This window comes from Oncorhynchus mykiss, chromosome 2 (genome assembly GCF_057628025.1).
Source record: "Oncorhynchus mykiss isolate SJ-2025 chromosome 2, ASM5762802v1, whole genome shotgun sequence".
Classification (NCBI taxonomy): domain Eukaryota; kingdom Metazoa; phylum Chordata; class Actinopteri; order Salmoniformes; family Salmonidae; genus Oncorhynchus; species Oncorhynchus mykiss.
In genome coordinates, this window is record NC_143023.1 from 69,257,465 (window position 1) to 69,275,472 (window position 18,008).

An 18,008-nucleotide genomic window follows, 5' to 3' on the forward strand; every position below is an offset into this window, starting at 1 on the left:
CAATGTCTCTCAGGACAGATTGCTGTTAAGTGTATCCAGCTCCTAAATTGCAGCCATTTAAGACAGCTAGGGGCTAGAAGTGCATATGGTGCTGTATTGCAAGGACATCAATCACCACGATAAAAGTACAAAGTGTCTGACAAAAGAATAAGTCTGCTAGGTCCGGATCATTATGCTCCCCCCTTTCCCCTTCCTTCATATTCTTGGAGAGTCCGCTTCCAGTTGCTGCGCTGGCATCTGGCGCACAGCTGGACCAGCGACTCCCACACGTGTCACGTGACCAGTGAAATGAATCCCGTTAAAATGCTGTCTTGCCGATTTTGCACGTTTTTCAAAAAGTTAACTTTACCTTACTGAGCCTCCCTCCATACACCATGTATTTTTCTCTCTCCATTTTAAACTTCGTTTTTGTTGGACCCCAGCACTGTCAGAGACTGCAGTTTTCATACAGAAACCAGATGTTCCCGGGTTTGGCAGTTGCGCTATAAATCTCTTTGGTGACTTTCATATGTTGTGGTAAGTATGATGACTGATGCGTAGATATAATACTTTGTACACATATACTGATACAATACAAACGCTGTCATTCAATATAGGGCTCCCTGTATTATGCAAATATGCAACAGTCTGGCAATTCTATGTAAATCTAATGCGTCATGGTCGGTTTTTTTCTTTTTTTACATGCGACAAAAGCTTTCCTTTGAGTTAACGCATGCATGTCCGAAAAATGATGCATTTTAAGATGCATTTTTGCCAATTATAAACTGCATGGTGAACCAATAAATAGTTACATTAGTGAAGGAGATTAAGATCGGGACATTGAGTTAGGAACACTATGTTCTAACGCACACAATAAATCATTTTCTATTTAGAAATCTTATGTAGAGTTTACATAAGATCCGACACGCCCTCATAATAGCCGAATTGACCAGATTTTTCCTATAGGAGAGGGTGGCAATGAAGTCGTTCTTCAAAATCTTTTGGAACATTTTGGTCTGGCTTAACATTTGCTTCTGAGGTGTCATTTGAACGCTAACTTGGAAACCGTGGTCAATTTCTGTAGACTACTGGGAGATGATCTGTTCTGTTCCTTTGAGGGGGCGTGTCTGCTACAGGAAAAGGTAGGAACATTCTTGCATTAGTTCTGGAAACTTGGGGAAATTAGTTTGAACTGCAGATCATTTATGAATAATAAAGTCAAAGAAAAATAAGAACAAAGTAACTGCAAATATAAAAGTAACAACAAAAAAACTTTTGTCAAATTTTGTTATTTTCCTTGTTTGTGTACAATGTAATTCTCGTGATTTATTTTCATATCTAGGATTACAGCCTGCTGAAGAGATGGAATGGAATGAATTTTGCGGACTAAAGGGAAAACCCCTCTGAGATACTGGAGTAGAAACATAAGGACTGCAGAGTGTTGGGTTACGGAGCATTATCCAGCAGGACCTCAGGGTCCCCCAGAAAACCTCTCGGGAATTGCTCTTGCATGGGTGATCACTATTGTGAACTCTTCACAGGATGCTGTATGGAGCTTTCTGATCTCAGAGATACTGAGGAAGAGGAAAATACAAATTAATGGGAAAAGAGTTGTACATTAAATCAGCCTGTGAAGGGAAATAGGTTCAGTGGGACACAATGAGGAGAATTCACATAAAAGGAGATGTTCTGTGCACCCTAATCATGTTGGGGCTACTCTGTCTGCTGTTGTATGCCCACCAATGCTTCACTCCCACCTGGGACACTTGGCACTTAGAGCAGGGCTCTACAAGCTCCCGTGCTCTTCTAGGGGCTCTACCAGAGAGCCATGTGACTAAACTGGTCCCCTCTACGCACCCAGATAAGACAAAGTGCCAGTCTGAGCCTCAGTCACATCCGAAGTACAAACTTCAGTCTAAATCCAAACCTAAGACCAAGACCAAATCTAGATCCAAGTCAAAGAAAGATGAGGGGACAAAGAAGGTTGCTCCAACAAAGGCTGCTCCTGTTTTACCCACACAACCACCTTTTGACTTTGAAGGTTACCTAAGAGATAAGGACAACCGGGACTTCAGACTGCTGATAGACCAGCCAGGGAAGTGCTCAGGTGAGCTCTACATGCTCATTACTATCAAGTCCGTAGCAGCAGACTTTGAAAGGAGGCAGGTAGTGCGGCACACCTGGGGAAGAGAGGGTGTTCTCCAGGATGGGCAGACAGTGAAGACTGTATTCCTCCTTGGGGTACCCAGGAACAAGACAGCCCTTCCTTTATGGGACCGGCTCCTTGCCTATGAGAGCCACACCTTTGGGGACATTCTCCTCTGGGACTTTGATGACACATTTTTCAACTTGACACTTAAAGAGACCCACTTCCTCCAGTGGGTGAATGGCAGCTGCTCCAATGTCCAGTTTATCTTCAAAGGTGATGCGGATGTCTACGTGAATATAGACAACATTTTGCAGATGCTGAAGGGTCAGAAGCCTGACAAGGACCTCTTTGTGGGTGACATCATCCACCACGCCCGCCCCATCCGCCGGCGCAGCAGCAAGTACTTTGTGCCTGAGTTTGTGTACGGCCAGACGATGTATCCGTCATATGCAGGAGGGGGAGGCTTTGTGATGTCCGGTCACACCGCCAGGCGGCTGAGTGGAGCGTGTCAGCAGGTAGAATTATTCCCCATCGACGATGTGTTCTTAGGCATGTGCTTAAAGAGAATCGGAGTCAAACCGTCACGCCATGAAGGTTTCCGTACTTTTGGAATTGTGCGCCCCTCTGCTGCTCCCCACCTCCAGGTGTTTGACCCTTGTTTCTACAGGGAGCTGATGGTGGTACACAGCCTGACAGTGCCACAGATCTGGCTCATGTGGAACCTGCTGCATGACCCCCAACTGAGCTGTCACAGTAACCTGGCCCCCACCCCATGGCCCTTTAAGTGGAGGGGCAAGGTACTCGGGACAACAGGACAGGACTCCGAGACTACAGTGGAACAGGACTATGATGTTACAGTGTTTGTAAAGCATTGAGGGCTTTGTGTTATGTCGATTAGAGGGACTACACTGTGAAAGAGCCATTGGGATATGGAAGCTGTGATTGAATGTTTGGTACAGTTATTTTTAGGTAACACAGTGGTTTTTGCTTAACAGTTTACAGCCATGGTAAATGTGCATTGTCTCTAGGAAACAGTTTTTTTTCCTTATCTTTTTCTTGGAAAAATCCTGGATGTAAAACCAGTTGGTAAATTTACTGTGGTGGTAATGTTTTAAAAACACCCCTGCTCAATTTAGGTACAGTATGACTTACTTTGTTTAGTTTATTGCACAGAGCCTCAATAAGGTCAATATAGATTGAAACATGTGCCAGGTTGATTTTGTGCAGTAGAATATACAGTTCGGCGTTGTAAATGAAGTATCTTTGGGTGCGTTCGTAAATTCACTCTGGCTATCTACTCCGATTTCAGAGCACTCTTGTCTGAGTGTGTCAGAGCGCAGAATAACTGGTGAATTTACGAATACTCAACACCCGTTGAATATGGCCGGCGTCAGTAAACGTCGGCAAAAATGTAATTAGATTGTTTCCAGCAGCACAGTTACAGTCACCTACACTCTGGATAGTTCTGCTAGAGCGAGTAAAATGGTTAGAGTGAGGTGTTCTCTAATTTGTGTCTGAAAGTAGCTAGCAAGCTCTGAAGCGCCACGCTCTGAATTTACGAACGGACAATCTGACAACGCTCTGAATTTACGAATCCAGATTGAATTTACGAACACACCCTTTGTGTGTGATTACACATCAGATGATACATGTAGGTAGACTTGAATCTGAAATGAAGGGAGACAAACTCAATGCATCAACTGTAGCTGTGGCAGGAAGTCCCCGATGGACCTCATTATATATATCCTGAACAAAAATATAAATGCAACAATTTCAAAGAAATGTTGTCCCACTCCTCTTCAATGGCTGTGCGAAGTTGCTGGTATCTTTGCATTCAAATTGCCATTGATAAATGCAATTGTGTTTGTTGTCTGTAGCTTATGCCTGCCCAAATCATAACCCCATCGCCACCAGGGGGCACTCTGCTCACAATGTTGACATCAGCAAACCACTCACCAACACAACGCCATAAATGTGGTCTGCGATTGCAAGGCCGGTTGGACGTACTGCCAAATTCTCTAAAACGATGTTGGAGGCGGCTTATGATAGAGAAATTAACATTCAATTATCTGGCAACAGCTCTGGTGGACATTGCTGCAGTCAGCATGCCAATTGCGCACTCCCTCAAAACTTGAGACATCTGTGGCATTGTGTTGTGTGGCAAAACTTTACACTGGCCTTTTTATTGGCACCAGCACAAGGTGCACCTGTGTAATGATCATGCTGTTTAATCAGCTTCTTGATGTGCCACACCTGTCAGGTGGATGGATTATCTTGGCAAAGGAGAAATGCTCACTAACAGGGGTATAAACAAATTTGTGTACAACATTTTAGAGAAATAAGCTGTTTCTGCATATGGAACATTTCTGGGATCTTATATTTCAGCTCATGAAACATGGGACCAACACTTTACATGTTGCATTTATATTTTTGTTCAGTGTAGTTCCAGAAATCTTTCTTAGAAACTTTCCAACAGAGGTACAGTTTTCATATTCATGAATGTTATGTGCACAGCACCTACTTTTTTAGTTCACAATTAGCTACACTGAAGATGACAATCACCAAGCAACAAACCAAAGCCCAGAGTAAACCCTGAACAGTTGAGTGTGGTGTGCTTTCATTTACAATACTTCTGATAATCAGAATCCTTACATGCTGTTTCTTTTTAAACTTGTTATGTTCAGCTATACCTCCAACTGTAGTCCAAATGCTGTAAGTAGACGACATGCTGTTGATATCAAAATGTAAAGCAATCAGTTAACACTGAAATTGTCCCTGGTGGAAAACATGTGCATGTACTGCTTTTTTGTTCTTTAAAAAGAAAAAAATACAGCTCAAGACTTTTGTCATTTATTACATCAACATTTTCATATCCTTTTTGTACACACAGTAACAGGATTTTTTTTAAATGAACAAAATTCAGAATGAGCAATTTTATCAAATTCAAATGTTGAGTTTGACAGTAGATTCTATGAGGAGCTCATCTTAATCACAGCATTCCTGCATCATTCAGGAGCATTGTGCAAGCTTTAAGCAGACCGTTCTGATTCACCGTAGCAACAGTTATTGCTTTTTATGACATGCTTGATAATGTTGATCTACATGTTCTTTATTGTACAGAAGTAACGTTATCCAAAATATGACACCAGATTCCAATTAATTTGATTCACATGTTGAATTAAGGATAACTCTCATTTCCAGAACTGGGTTAAATTGACTGAATCCACCTAAAATAACTACTTTGGGGAATGGGGATAAAACATACAATATAACGGGAGACAATACATAGCATTAATAGAGTATTAAACTCAACTGAAGTTGTTCATTTATAATTACAGTCTTAATTACAGTCATTAATTCAATCCAATGCAAAAATAGGATCAATTGAGAGGAAATAAAACAGGCAAAGCCAACAGCTGAAAAGGAAGCATTCCCTTTCTCCTGGCATTTAAAACAAGATCTATGTCCACCTGAGATTGGGCTAACACAGCCCAGCTCATGCTCAGCAGTAACATTCCAGTAACGTTACCACAACATCAGTTGTGTTGCATTTGTTTGCTCGCTAATATAAATGCAAACTCATCTACAGTGAGTTATATCAGATGCAACAAATGTACCCGGCCGGGATTGCATTGCATTGTATTGGAACTCCAACAACCAGTGTGTGTAGCTCAGGTCATGAAGGGTTGGCCGGTGGTGACGGTCAGACTGATGTTAAAACCATAGTCTTGCTATGAGATGTTCAGTGATATACATGTTTCTGTGTCCAGCAACTAGAACAAACCAAAACAATGTATTGTGTATTGTGCAAATCTTCCAATCAGAACACCAGGGGTTGTTGAGATGAGGATTAGCCCTTCATGACTGAGCTCAGGACCTGCACTGTACATCAAGTCTTTATTCTACAATTTGTCATGTTTTTCTTGGAGCAAGAGGGAAATGATGGCCTATGGGTGACAGTCAGTTGATCATGTTAGCTCATCATGCTCAGTCATACTCAATGCTGTTCAATAGTTTCATTTACAGAAAGAAGTCAAGACAGGCTTGGTGGGAAATGAGGCACAACGTTAACAAAGGATTGTAGCTTTTTTGTTGTTGTATACTACTTGAACAAAGCAAAGGGGTATAATTTTAACAACAACAGCAGTACAGGCTTTTTTCATCGCAACTCATGAAACAAGTCAATGTAACAGAATAAACAATGCCCATGTAATACGCCTGCATCACACGCTGCAAAGATGAGGGCTGGTCTGAGTGGGGCTGACAGGCAAACCAGCCACCTGTGACAGAACAACAACACGAACAATACCTCTGTTCTAGCACCAGTACATGATCAACCCACTATAACAGGGCGACTGACCACACACACACACATCCAGGGGTTCTAAACAGAGTGTACAGGGCTACCTTCCCTATCCATCTTTGTCTCTGATTTATCCTATCTTCAGCATCGGTCTCTAGTACTAATAGTGGTTAAAGCTGAGCTATAGAGATGAAGGACCCATTCAGGCCCAGGGTTAAGGAGCCAGACAGTGTTCTCTCCACTAGGGGGGAGAGACAATAAACAGAATTCCTATGTAATAGAAGTGTTGCGTCTGGCGTGTGCTCTGACCTTAAAACAATTCAGGCCCACATCGTACCATTATCTTAAAATGACAAGCCAAAAGAAAAGGGCACACTATTTACAAATCTGTACAAACATCGAACACCAGAAGAGACTGCTACACATATAGAAGACATCTTGGTTAGAGTAAAAACTGAACGATAAAAGATCTGCACTAAAAAGCACAAAGCAATTATAAAGAACATATATTCAAGAAGTACTAAGATGAGATCAAGATTATGGTTCTGGGGCCTGCAATAAAAAATTATCTTGCTTTAGGAGGGAATGTCAGCTCTTCTAGGCAAGAGGTCAAGTTGACAACAAACTAAAATGACAGTAACTTAAAACATGCTAAAACATCTTTGGCTAAATTGTTGGCAAATTAACAAAACAAATGATAATGACTGACAGCAATGATGAAGTACATCTAAAGGGTTTAGCTGGACTCATTTAGATATCTATTGTGAATAGAAAAAGAGATCAGGGAAATGGATGGAGAAAGGGAGCAATGATGAGAACACATGGGGGGGGGGGGGGGGAAGGTTGTAAAGGACAGTGGTAGCAGTGGATGTTGGAGGAGATGGTGTACATCTGGAAGGAAGGAAGCATGGCTTTTCAGGTGACAGAGGAGCAGGAGCCTTTCCTCAGTCATCACTAATGGAAACAAAATACACAATCCGCAGTGGATAGGAGACAAGAATCAAGTAAATATGGTGTATCTTAGTGCAAATGTCAAAACCAATGTTTTTATCGTTCCATGCAAAAACACAAAATAAACTATAAATGTATTTGGTGCTTCACTGCCTTGCAATAGGAGGTGGCTTATGCTGTGGACTTGGTCATGGCATGAGTGTATGAATGTGTGTGTGTGGGCCAGTATGTGTGTGTTTGTTCATGTACCAAGACAGTACCCCTCACAGCATGCAAAGCACTAGGACACTCCAAGGTGTGGCCAGTTTGTGCTTGGAATCTTAAAAATAAAAACTATGTTCATGCAATTGTTTGTTTGTGTGTGCATGCATTGGTTTATGTCGATGTGCATGCATGGTTGTTTCTGTATATGTCTGTGTATGAAATGATGTACGTAATGTGTTAGTGCTGCAGATGAGCCTGCATCCATATGCATGTGTTTTAAAATCGGTAACATGAACATATAGTGGAGAAAGGATTGAAATGGCCTTGGTGTCTGTGGCAGGCTTTTGGTATCTGTTTCTGATGTATGTTAATCATGTATTAACATTTTTTTTAAACTACAGCATGCATGCAGGTGCTCATTTGTGTAAGCAGGTGAGCATTTGTTTCTGCTCACAGGCATACAAATGTACACTGTCAACACATCTAACAAGTGTTCTGATGATGAAGAGCATTGGGACAGGGTCAGTCAGAGGGAGAAGGGATAATGGCTGCCGTAAGGCTCCTAGCAGGACCCTGCATGAGGCGCCCGTCACACAGGGGCAGATGGGTCCAGAGGAGCTTCTAGCGGGCCTCTCTGGTGTGAAGATGGCAGTGGCTGAGACAGAGAGTACACTGCTGATCAGCCCAGGGCTGGTGTGGAGCGGTGGGGAGACAGCCCTCAGGCCGGGTATGGGTTGGGGTCTGGGGCGCCAGTGGGATGCTGTTCAGTGGCCGATGGCCTCGGTTCTGGCCCTGCTGCTGGGTCTGGGGGCTCCGTACAGGGTCACTGAAGCTATGTGGTTGTTCTGCATCACCTGGGTTCAGACACATACCGTACATAGTTTACATACATCCAGGCCTTTGGACTTCTCAATCTAATACAGTCATCACGCGACCCACACACCAAGTGTTCTTACCTCAAAGATCATTCGCTGTAGTCCAAAACAGAAGGTAGAGCCGAAGGGATTGGTGTTATTTGCCGAGGATGACCTGTGAAATACGTCGTTTTTTACACCTTTTTGTTAACTGCAGGGCCAGCAGTCAGATGTCCAGTGAAAATGTTTCAACTGACAGAAGTCATGTAAATTATAACCCAGGCATCTCTTACCTGTGGAGCACGACAGGCTTCTCCATGGGGTGTCCAAGCAGCTCCTGAATCTGATCCCACTATGGGAGAAACAACCATAGTCAGTCAGAAGAACACAAACTTCGTCTGAAGTAGCTATAACATTCACCCATAGTTGCTCTTTTCACTACTCTTGAGTGAGCTAGGCAAAGACTGAGCAGTGTAGGCATGTCTGACCTTGCTGTAGGTAGTGAGGGTGCAGTCCTCCCCCTGAGCGGCAGCACCTTCTGAAAGGCAGACAGGGATACGTGAGGAGACAGACAGGGATACGTGAGGAGACAGACAGGGATACGTGAGGAGACAGACAGGGATACGTGAGGAGACAGACAGGGATACGTGAGGAGACAGACAGGGATACGTGAGGAGACAGACAGGGATACGTGAGGAGACAGATAGGGATACGTGAGGAGACAGATAGGGATACAGTGCCTTGCGAAAGTATTCGGCCCCCTTGAACTTTGCGACCTTTTGCCACATTTCAGGCTTCAAACATAAAGATATAAAACTGTATTTTTTTGTGAAGAATCAACAACAAGTGGGACACAATCATGAAGTGGAACGACATTTATTGGATATTTCAAACTTTTTTAACAAATCAAAAACTGAAAAATTGTGCGTGCAGAATTATTCAGCCCCCTTAAGTTAATACTTTGTAGCGCCACCTTTTGCTGCGATTACAGCTGTAAGTCGCTTGGGGTATGTCTCTATCAGTTTTGCACATCGAGAGACAGAAAATGTTTTCCCATTCCTCCTTGCAAAACAGCTCGAGCTCAGTGAGGTTGGATGGAGAGCATTTGTGAACAGCAGTTTTCAGTTCTTTCCACAGATTCTCGATTGGATTCAGGTCTGGACTTTGACTTGGCCATTCTAACACCTGGATATGTTTATTTTTCAACCATTCCATTGTAGATTTTGCTTTATGTTTTGGATCATTGTCTTGTTGGAAGACAAATCCCCGTCCCAGTCTCAGGTCTTTTGCAGACTCCATCAGGTTTTCTTCCAGAATGGTCCTGTATTTGGCTCCATCCATCTTCCCATCAATTTTAACCATCTTCCCTGTCCCTGCTGAAGAAAAGCAGGCCCAAACCATGATGCTGCCACCACCATGTTTGACAGTGGGGATGGTGTGTTCAGCTGTGTTGCTTTTACGCCAAACATAACGTTTTGCATTGCTGCCAAAAAGTTCAATTTTGGTTTCATCTGACCAGAGCACCTTCTTCCACATGTTTGGCGTGTCTCCCAGGTAACTTGTGGCAAACTTTAAACAACCCTTTTTATGGATATCTTTAAGAAATGGCTTTCTTCTTGCCACTCTTCCATAAAGGCCAGATTTGTGCAATATACGACTGATTGTTGTCCTATGGACAGAGTCTCCCACCTCAGCTGTAGATCTCTGCAGTTCATCCAGAGTGATCATGGGCCTCTTGGCTGCATCTCTGATCAGTCTTCTCCTTGTATGAGCTGAAAGTTTAGAGGAACGGCCAGGTCTTGGTAGATTTGCAGTGGTCTGATACTCCTTCCATTTCAATATTATCGCTCGCACAGTGCTCCTTGGGATGTTTAAAGCTTGGGAAATATTTTTGTATCCAAATCCGGCTTTAAACTTCTTCACAACAGTATCTCGGACCTGCCTGGTGTGTTCCTTGTTCTTCATGATGCTCTCTGCGCTTTTAACGGACCTCTGAGACTATCACAGTGCAGGTGCATTTATACGGAGACTTGATTACACACAGGTGGATTGTATTTATCATCATTAGTCATTTAGGTCAACATTGGATCATTCAGAGATCCTCACTGAACTTCTGGAGAGAGTTTGCTGCACTGAAAGTAAAGGGGCTGAATAATTTTGCACGCACAATTTTTCAGTTTTTGATTTGTTAAAAAAGTTTGAAATATCCAATAAATGTCGTTCCACTTCATTATTGTGTCCCACTTGTTGTTGATTCTTCACAAAAACATACAGTTTTATATCTTTATGTTTGAAGCCTGAAATGTGGCAAAAGGTCGCAAAGTTCAAGGGGGCCGAATACTTTCGCAAGGCACTGTACGTGAGGAGACAGACAGGGATACGTGAGGAGACAGACAGGGATACGTGAGGAGACAGACAGGGATACGTGAGGAGACAGACAGGGATACGTGAGGAGACAGACAGGGATACGTGAGGAGACAGACAGGGATACGTGAGGAGACAGACAGAGTTTACCAAATACAAAGAAAATGCTGATTAGAAAACTCACCTTTCTTGATGACAAGTGGAATCTTGAAATCGCATCGATGATATCTATTGTTGAGAGAGACAGTTACGTGTTACTGAGTGTAGTGAACAGCACTCCTGTGACTAAATTACTTCACCACTAAGGAGTTTAATAGCCTCTTTTGGCTCTACTGGAAATAATTTATTCAAATGGATCATATGTCTGAAAATGGTATACTTCAGCCAAGGACCAATGAGGTGCCAGCTGTCTTAACTGAAGCAGAGAGAGGCTTACATGTTGAAATTGTAATGGCCGGGGAAGTTAGTATGAAGGACAAACTTCTTCACCAGGTGTGTGCTAGAATCAAAGAGTAAGTCCTGGAAAAAAAACAAAAAGGGACCAATCAAACAGTGTTAAAAAACAAGCAACATCCTACATTGAGCTTTAATGTCAACATAATTAAGGCAAGCCCTCTCTAACAACCCCCCATGGAACATCAATACCCACCACCCCCAGGGTGAAGTAGTTGAAGAAGTAGTCATTGCATTTGGACGGGACCTGCTTGTGAGGTGACGGAGAGTGGATCTTCATCTGAAACAGGAAACCCAAACATGAAGAGAGCTTGTTTATCAACATAGAGAGGACCATATCAACTGCTGAAAGGAGCAGGTCAAGGGAAAGAAAGAGACAGGAAGCAGAGTAGAGGGCCAAACCTTGTCTTCAGACTTGTAGAATACTTTGTGTGGTGAGCCCAGAGCGCTCAGCACATCCTGACAGGAGTCTCCAAAGTAAATGTTCCTCTCCACGGCACGCACCTTGGCATCAGCCATCACCCCGGGCCCACATCCTGAGGATAGGAAGACCACTCATTACGCAAGTGTTGTCTCTGGTGTTGCAAAACTCTTGGAGCACATCTTCCTCTCAGGTGTTTCATTAGGACTGTATATCATACATCAAACCACAGAGACAAACAAAACAGCTGGTCTAAGGAGACACATCTAAACACTGAGAGATTGATGAGGGCCTATTTTGATAGACCTCCTCCCCATCTAATAACGGGTGTAGTAGGTCATTTGTTTAGCTCAGCCTCCCTAGAGGAGGGGCATGTCAGAGGTGATATATGGTGACGAGATTAACAGGCTAATGTGTGGACTGAAGAGAGCATGGAATGTGATAGACCTGAGGGACTGACAGGAAAGCATTATATTGTAGCTCCAGACCATGAGGCTCTATTACAGCCATTACAACAGTACTGGAGGAATTAATTAATTAAAGGGAGGAAGAGAAGAGTAGCCTGATCCAATTAGAATTGAGGACTGATTGCGCTACAGGAGGAAAATACCTACTTCCTCTAGTCCCTTCAGTGGCATGTACTCAGGAAGCCTCAAAAGGAATACCAACCTGAACCGATTTAGCTTGAATTCCACAGTTCTGATGGTGTTGTACTCATGGGACACGAGTGGGTTCAAATGTCCCCTTGCTAAGTACCTGCAGTGAGGAGGCGAAGTCTCAGACCAAGTGGCCCCACCCCATCCCTCAGCACATCCACACACTCTGCATAAACGTTGCCAAGGAAACAGGCAAGGGGCATCACTGGGGCCCTGAGGAACGACAGAGTGAGTCATAGTCAGGTCATTACAAATTCATGTTTCTCTCTCAATACTTAATAATAAGTATTTAGATAACTCAAATGCATCAGATTTAAACCTAATCATATTCAAATGAGATTTACATCTGAGTAAACAAGCTCACCAAACACACAGTATTTTCCCCTTCACCCTATCCTCCATCTCCCCATAAACTTGCTATGCTCAACCATTATTCCAGGTGTGCTTGTGAATACATTGTGTTCTTACTTGGTGTCCTGTAGGTTGTTCCCAGCGGAGATGTACATCCGTTTCACTGTGGCCCCGTGTGGAATCTGCAGGGAGGCCAAGCCATGGGCAAAGTTAGGCTGTCAAAGCAAAACAACTGGGAGTAGACTGGCGTGTGCATTTCAACAGCTCATATTCAATACATGGATATACAAGTACTCACATCAAAAGCTTTATAACAACGTATTTTCATAATAAAGACATAGTGAGTAATTTTCGGGGCCAATTTGTTTTGTATTCCAGCATTACCAAATTCTTCAAAACCAAATACTCATGCTGTATTGGTAATGAAGTATGTACATTTGTTTGTTCATTGCCAAAGTGTCGAAAAGAGGTACGGGGGTTCTCATTATCGCTAACAGAAATAATTTTCTAAGGCAAAAAGACGAGTTCTTTATCTGGTAAACAAGGTCTATGAGGGGTTGTCGGCCAGGCAAAGTAATGCACAGAAAATCAGTGAGGGAGACCAGTAAGGTTTGAACAAGAAGAGCAAGTTATGGAAGACAGTTGCTGTGTAGCAGCTATGTCAAACAGGGTTAACCATAAAGCCAGTCAGAAAAACAGCACACTAGGGATAAATATAGCAGGGTAAGGTAATAGTCTCACCTCATACTTGGGAGCTTCATTCCATGAGTCAAGCTGGAAGGAGAAGGAGAGTCCTCGAAAGTTCAGGTGGAACAGTTGCTCTGCAGCATTGTATACTGGGGAGTGAGGAAAACATGGTCAAACACAACAAGCCTTGCAGCATTCCACAGTACTATCAATAAGACAAAAAGTTGTATCTTCCCTTACCTCCAGGGTGTGTGGCGCCAAAGGACTGATCAATCTGCTCTATGGTGGGTGCTATAGCCTGAGTATTGAAATGTACTCCACTGCAAGACAATGACAATTTAGGCCTAGATACTATAACAGTATATGTAGTAGCACAAAATCCCACATCCAACACAAGCTGAACAATTTGCAAAACAAGTTATTCTCATGGACTACAACAAACTATTCCAGTCTGACAAACTGTCAGATACACTACATGACCAAAAGTATGTGGAAACCGGCTCGTCAAACATCTCATTCCAAAATCATGGGCATTAATATGGAGTTGGTCCCCCCTTTGCTGCTATAACAGCGTCCCCTCTTCTGGGAAGGCTTTCCACTAGATGTTGGAACATTGCTGTGGGGACTTGCTTTCCATCAGCCACAAGAGCATTAGTGAGGTCAGGTGATTAGGCTTGCCTCGCAGTCAGTATTCAAACTCATCCCAAAGGTGTTTGATGGGGTTGAGGTCATCAGGGCTCTGTGCAGGCCAGTCAAGTTATTCCACACCGATCTTGATAGACCATTTCTAACAACACTTACAGTTGACCGGGGCAGCTCTAGCAGGGCAGAAATTTGACAAACTGATTGTTGGAAAGGTGGCATCCTATGACGGTGCCAGATCACTGAGTCGCTGAGCTCTTCAGTAAGGCCATTCTACTGCCAATGTTTGTATATAGAGATTGCATGGCTGTGTGCTCGATTTTATACACCTGTCAGCAACGGATATGGCTGAAATAGCCAAATCCACTCATTTGAAGGGGTGTCCACATAATTTTGTATATATAGTGAATACATTTGCTATGACAACTCCAGTCACACTGGTATTAGCACAAGGAACTAGAGATCACTCACCAGTATTTCAATTTAACTTTGCTCAAGTCGTATACTTCAATCACCTAAACATGAGTAATGAGAGACTTGATAAGTCAACATAGACAGCCTTATTGTCTGTAGCGCCATGATCAACCAGAGCATGTCTCCCTCACCTTCAGTCTCTGGTTACAGGCACCAAACAGCAGTTTAATTCCATCCTGAGTCAAGTTGAGTATGAGGTCATGACTAAGTGGTGTCTAGAAGCACAGAAACATAACATACCATTTCAATGGACAGCCCACACCCTATATCACACACAATAGTAGTTAACTAATCTCTTACTTGTTCACTGTAAAGAACCTGGACATTCTTGATGATGCGGCAGTGTTTCTGTAAAATGGAAATGGCCTGGGCCAATGGCATCCCTGTGACAAGAACATGGACAATATGTTAAGAGATTGCTTTTAGTTCTCATTTACAAATGACAAACAAACATTAAAAACAACTTACTGGGAAAACATGCATGTTAGTTGAGGTGTGTGGTAGGTTGAAGAAATACCCAATAGTCTCTCCAGGAGTCACTTACCTAACGCGAATTCCCATTGTTCATTTCCTAAAGATCTTTCAGGAACAACTTCCAGATCCAGCATTGGCAAGTAGGGAGAAGGACTTTCAACAAGGTTCTCTGCCTGAACTGGACCTTTCTTTAATACTAAACTGCCTAATCCTCTTCTTAAACACTCCTATTGTTTCTATACAACATTAAGTTAACACAATAAATACTTAATTCATAAACAATACGGCTTTACATAAAACACCATGAAATACATTGACAGCGGGACAAATGGTACGTTCTCAGAGACCAAGACACAAAATATTTAGCGACGAGCGATTACTGTTAGCATATGAAGTGATCCTTGCTGACAAGTAGCTAGCATACAGGAATTGCGCAACCAACGTGCTACGTTACACACAAAGCCAACTGAGACTTAGGTTGGTGGTTGACATGTACGTTAGCTAGTTCTACCAACAGGTCGCAGATGAGCTGACTGACTGAGTGATGCGCAAATGACGACCACACAACAACTAGACTGAAGTCTTTCCACACTCGTCACTATCTAAAGATCTCAGCTGTCTCGCTTATGATCAGACTATACAGGACAACTCAGCGGCTTGACAACAATTGTCGGTAACTTGTAGTTATGCTAGCTAGCTATCGTTAACATTATTTAGCTCCCCTGTAACGTTATTGTAATCGATATTCACTCACAATTATAAACAAATATAAAACGATCTTCAAAAAGACGAAACCAAACACTGCAGCTTTGTCTGGCACAACATAAACAAAGAACGTCTCAAAGCGTTGACTAACGTCAGCTACGTTGCTATTTTCTTCATTATCGAAAACTCAATAGCAATACAGGCAGCTATGAATTGAAATTACAACCGTGTCACTTAGCTAATATTCAAAGTCCACCGAATTCCTTTTATCGCTTGATGTGTCTTTATAATGAATTGAAGAGAAGGACTAAAAACTCTCCACAAACAACAGCAACTTCCATCAAAACACCTCCAGTATCAGCTGATTATTCAACTTCCTGTGCATCGCGAAGAAACACCCACTTCCTGGTCAGCTGACCAAATGGGAGGTTCTGCCGAATTTTGTTCAACATACACTACATGACCAAAAGTATGTGGACACCTGTTCGTCGAACATCTCATTCCAAAGTCATCGGTATTAAGGAGTTGGTCGCACCTTTGCTGCTATAACAGCCTCCACTCTTCTGGGAAGTCTTTCCACTAGAAGTGGGAACATTTCTCCTGGAACTTTTTAATTTTTTGTATTTAAATAGGACAAGTTCTTATTTACAATGACGGCCTACCCCGGACGACGCTGGGCCAATTGTGCGCTGCCCTATGGGACATCACGCCCGGATGTGATTCCGGCCTGGATTCAGACCTGGTACTGCAGTGACTCCTCTTGTACTGAGATGCAGTGTCTTTGACCACTGCGCCAAATGCTTCCATTCAGCCACAAGAGCATTAGTGAGGTCGGGCACTGACGTAGGGTGATTACGCAGTCGACGTTCCAATTCATCCCAAAGGTGTTCGATGGGGCTGAGGTCAGGGCCCTGTGCAGGTCAGTCAAGTTCTTTCACACTGATCTTGACAAACCATTCATGTATGGACCTCGCTTTGGGCACTGGGGCATTGACTTGCACGGGGACCATTCTCAATGTATGTCAAGAATGTCATTGTATGCTATAGCGTTAAGATTTCCCTTCACTGGAACTAAGCTGCCTGAACCATGAAAAACAGCCCCAGACCATTATTCCTCCACTACCAAACTTTACAGTTGGCACTATGTATTGGGGCAGGTAGCATTCTCCTGGCATCCACCAAACTCAGATTCATCCGTCGGCCTGCCAGATGGTGAAGCTTGATTTATCACTCCAGAGATGGCGTTTCCACTGCTCCAGAGTCCAATGGTGGCAAGCTTTACACCTCTCCAGACGTTGCTTGACATCGCGTATAATCTTAGGCTTATGTGCAGCTGCTCGGCCTTGGAAACCCATTTCATGAAGCACCCGAAAAACAGTTATTGTGCTGAAGTTGCTTCCAGAGGCAGTTTGGAACTCGGTAGTGAGTATTGCAACCGAGGACAGACGTTTTTTATGCTCCATGCTCTTCAGCACTCTGCGGTCCCATTCTGTGACCTTATGTGGCCTACCACTTTGCGGCTGAGCCGTTGTTGATCCAATTCACAATAACAGTACTTACAGTTGACCGGGTCAGCTCTAGTAAGGCAGAAATTTGATGAACTGACTTGTTTTCCAGCATCCTATGACGGTGCCACATTGAAAGTCACTGAGCTTTTCAGTAATGGCCATTCTACTGCCAATGTTTTGTATATGGAGATTGCATGGTTGTGTGCTAGATTTTATATATCTGTCAGCAACAGGTATGCTGAAAAAGCCAAATCCACTCATTTGAAGGGGTGTACACATACTTTTGTAAATACAGAATATATATATATATATATATATATATATATATATATATATATATATACACACACACCTGTTGCTGACAGTATATATATATACACACAGTACCAGTCAAAAGTTTGGACACACCGACTCAAAGGTTTTTCTTTATTTTTACTATTTTCTACATTGTAGAATAATAGTGAAGACATCAAAACTATGAAACAGCACATATGGAATCATGTAGTAACCAAAAAAGTGTTAAACAAATCAACATATATTTTAGATTTTAGATTCTTCAAAGTATCACCCTTTGCCTTGATGACAGCTTTGCACACTCTTGGCATTCTCTCAACCAGCTTCACATGGAATGCTTTTCCAACTGTCTTGAAGGAGTTCTAACATATGCTGAGCACTTGTTGGCTGCTTTTCCATCACTTTGTGGTCCCACTCATCCAAAACCATCTCAATTGGGTTGAAGTCGGGTGATTGTGGAGGCCAGGTCTTCTGATGCAGCACTCCATCTCTCTCCTTCTTGGTCAAATAGTCTTTACGCTGCCTGGAGGTGTGTTATG

At 42.9% G+C, this 18,008-nt stretch overlaps 2 protein-coding genes across 3 annotated transcripts; one reads left to right on the top strand and one right to left on the bottom strand.

Annotated features, from left to right (window-relative positions):
* Positions 1-238: 238 nt before the first annotated feature.
* Positions 239-4,960, top strand: b3gnt9 (UDP-GlcNAc:betaGal beta-1,3-N-acetylglucosaminyltransferase 9). Its single transcript, XM_021570145.3, has 3 exons — positions 239-516; positions 1,064-1,121; positions 1,322-4,960. The coding sequence occupies exon 3, from the start codon at positions 1,639-1,641 to the stop codon at positions 3,001-3,003; it is 1,365 nt and encodes a 454-aa protein (XP_021425820.2). The 5' UTR covers positions 239-516; positions 1,064-1,121; positions 1,322-1,638; the 3' UTR covers positions 3,004-4,960.
* Positions 4,961-4,966: 6 nt separating this feature from the next.
* Positions 4,967-16,074, bottom strand: LOC110494832 (phagosome assembly factor 1). 2 transcript variants are annotated; one of them, XM_036954461.2, is made up of 16 exons: positions 15,033-16,074; positions 14,789-14,871; positions 14,620-14,703; positions 14,486-14,529; positions 13,613-13,692; positions 13,427-13,521; positions 12,803-12,867; positions 12,435-12,547; positions 11,660-11,793; positions 11,454-11,537; positions 11,241-11,323; positions 10,989-11,032; positions 8,929-8,978; positions 8,734-8,792; positions 8,543-8,615; positions 4,967-8,440 (listed from the first exon to the last, which is right to left on the bottom strand). In XM_036954461.2, exons 1-16 carry the CDS (start codon positions 15,094-15,096, stop codon positions 8,351-8,353), a joined length of 1,245 nt encoding a protein of 414 aa, XP_036810356.1. In that variant the 5' UTR covers positions 15,097-16,074; the 3' UTR covers positions 4,967-8,350. The 2 variants fall into 2 exon arrangements, with proteins under 2 accessions (XP_036810356.1, XP_021425843.1); XM_021570168.3 differs by having other exon boundaries at positions 12,803-12,900; positions 15,033-16,073.
* Positions 16,075-18,008: the final 1,934 nt, after the last annotated feature.